Consider the following 3058-nt stretch of genomic DNA (forward strand, 5'->3'; position numbering starts at 1 on the left):
GTGTGCGTGCATGTGTGTGCGTGTGTAACCCTCTCCTCCCTCTTCTACCACGGATCTTGACCAATCACGTGCGGCTTTAACCGAAAGGGGGAAAAAACAGGAGGAAAAAAAAAAGTCGGCTCCCATTAAAGCGGCTCCCTCTTAGGAGCCGGCTCATGTCGTTCACTTCAAAGAGCCGGCTCTAAGAGCCGGCTCGTTCGCGAACGACACATCACTAGAATTTAGGCCCATGCAATACTTCGGCCAGTCCATTTTGAAGAGCGCATTTAATTTTTTCTCCGTAAAAAATAGATTTAGTTATTTAAATGCATGTGTGTTAATTGAAGGTGTGTGACTCAATGCAGCTGTGTTTTTTTTTTTTGGTGGTTGAGTGACTGCGCTCATCTAAAAACAGCACTATTGATTGATTGACTCATCAAAAGTAATCTGTCGGGCACGTGTTTGCTTGTCACAAACTAAATTCACACTCATTAGTCTTCTAATTGGAAGTAAATCGTTTAAATGTGTCGCATTTGGTGACTTGTTGATCTGGACTCTGAAGATCTGGCCCAATAAGATTTTTGTCCATAATTTTCCACCCTGTGATCTGTGCGGCTATGCAGACTTAGTTTAGTTTTTAGTCTCTTTCAGCTTGCCCTGTTGGATGTGTTAGCAAAATGTTTCCACATCTCACACTGTACCCCTTTTCCATAATCAGCTACATGGGAGTATGAAATTTTGTGGCCCTTCAGAACACAAAAGTACTGCAGCTCCCAAGCCGACACACAGGCTGTGTCCAAATTCACAGGCTGCATCCTCCGAAGGCCACATTTTTCAGCTGCATGACATCACTTCCGGCGCTACTCAACCGCACATGGTTTCCGAGTTCTAGAAAGACAATTCAAAGGTTGGGTCCTTCGATGCCTTCAAAGGCTCATCCTCATGTAGTCTCTGTGGACTGCATAAACAGTGGCGAATTTGGACAGGCTCAAACTGAATTTGGAGCCCACTTGAGGTCGAGTCATGCCGGCAGTGAAGCCATGCGGCCTTCAGAGGACCCACAATGTGAATTTGGACACCAGTCATCGACTGTTGTAGCGACCAGCTGAAAACTGAGTGATCGGCCCTAATTTCAGATCACATGATCAGGACAACTCTACTTTCTACCTTCCGTGAGTTGTCAGATCCCATTAAAACTCAATACCATCTATGTTTGATGTTCACCTATTTTAGGCAGACAACAGCTCATGGAGGTGACGCTTCTGTGTGGACACACACCTTCCAGCTGCAGGGCGGGTCAAACAAGTCAGAACTTTATGCTACAAGAGTCACATAGCCGGACGAACACAACCATGACCCAAATTGCGAACGGCACAACTGCTACAGATGTCAATGACAGTTAAAAGGTAAAGTAATATTCTATCTATAATGCAGATAGAGTTGATCGTCACCGCCTCATGCTAAGTCCCCAGCAATACATATGTTTTTATATTTAAATCACACAATGTCAATCATAATATACTGTACATTTCATCACCTTTCATTGTTGTTGGCGAGCTCAGGTCAGAAGCCTTTTTCCTGCTGAGGTTACCAAGAGGAGGCAGCCATTGTAAAACTATTGAAGTGCACTGACCTGATGTACAGTAAGTACACATTCAGATGTCTGCGCTCAGCACAGTCAGAGATACTTTACCAACAGTTTCACACCCTGCTATTGTTACGTTGCTAAGACAATGTGTGCAACATGTTGACCATGTGATTTGTGTTTTAGTTTTAAAGCAATAAAATGTGAAACATTTCCACCTACATCAGAAATCATAAAGTGACAGACATAAACACGCATGCACACACCCACACGGTGTGCTGCACCTTCATTAGCTAAATCTTACTAATCCAATAAGACCCAATACAAAACCAGTTTTGTCATATTCAAAAATGTATCAATTTAATAATGACTATTAGTGTATAGGTTACGTTTGCAGTGGTGAAGAACTGTATCATACCGAGGGATCCATCCATCCATCACACCTCTTGAGGCTTATAGGAAGCTGAGGTCCATGAAGCTAATTCACCCCTGGACTGGCCGCCAGTCAATGACATGGCACATTATAGAGACAGACTACCACCTACACTCACATTCACAGTCACTGAACGCATGCTGCCTACACAGATGTCAGGCGAATGAGTCACTGCAACATCAGAGACTACATACTGGAAGATGTTTTTTCATGAATAAATGTAATACGCAAAACATCAATCAAACTTGCTGTAAATTGAGGTATTTTTTTTTCTGTTGTCTGTGTGTGTGTGTGTGTGTGTGTGTACCAAAATACCTGCCTGGTTTTTACAGTCTGCTGTTGGTGTCTTTCCTCCTGTTAGCACACACCATAGCATAGTCTCAATGTAAAATAATGCAAGACCTCTGCAGCTCCGCCTCTCCTCACACAAGAATCATCAACGCATACTCAATCCCCTCTGCATTGGACAAGCACTGTTACTACAACATGGAAACGAAGGCCAAAAAGAGTCTTCCGGCACACTCTGGAGGACTTAACATGTCTGGCAGCATCCTGGCCATGAAGCACAAGTGGTGCATCTGGAGGTTTAAGACAAGTGCGCTCTCTTGTGGTAGCATCAAGTATCACAATCCTGATTGGGACTTTGTACAGAACTAAATCAGAGCATTGCTCCAGAGGAGACCTCAACATCACTTGATGTACAGTCTCAAGTCTGCTGGATTGGAATATGTAGCATGGAATGTATTGTAAATGCATGTATACATTTATTTCGGCGAGGATGTTAGCAAATGTACGCAAACTGTCAAAAATAAGAGACAATAATTTTGAAGCATTCAAATAAGAAGATATGAGAAATACTTACTACTACTGTTATTTGAGGTTTGTTTGGTGCACTTCATATAAATGCTCTACTTTACAGCTTTGAATTCATTTGCTTTCCAAACCGCTTCACATATTTTTACTTACTTTAGGCCAGGGGTGCCCAAACTTTTTGGACCGAAGATCTACTTTTCTTTCAACCACCCTCCCCGGATCGCCCCTTACACACACACACACACACG

General features: G+C 42.9%; 1 protein-coding gene across 3 annotated transcripts in view; it reads left to right on the forward strand.

Annotated features, from left to right (window-relative positions):
* hrh2a (histamine receptor H2a) overlaps positions 1 to 2800 on the forward strand; it is a 14036-nt gene extending 11236 nt beyond the window's left edge. The window contains exons 3-5 of one of the 3 annotated variants that reach the window (XR_002169949.1): positions 1213 to 1385; positions 1542 to 1622; positions 2359 to 2800. Coding sequence is in view for 1 of the 3 variants with exons in the window: in XM_019884134.1 (XP_019739693.1) it covers positions 1213 to 1382 (170 nt within the window). In the remaining 2 variants the exon portion in view is untranslated. Of the gene's footprint in view, positions 1 to 1212; positions 1386 to 1541; positions 2191 to 2358 lie in introns of those variants that run through there. The other 2 variants (XR_002169950.1, XM_019884134.1) reach the window with 2 other exon arrangements.
* The last annotated feature ends 258 nt before the right edge of the window (positions 2801 to 3058 follow it).

The sequence above is a fragment of the Hippocampus comes genome, unplaced genomic scaffold, assembly GCF_001891065.2.
Source record: "Hippocampus comes isolate QL1 unplaced genomic scaffold, H_comes_QL1_v1.1 scaffold156, whole genome shotgun sequence".
Classification (NCBI taxonomy): Eukaryota; Metazoa; Chordata; class Actinopteri; order Syngnathiformes; family Syngnathidae; genus Hippocampus; species Hippocampus comes.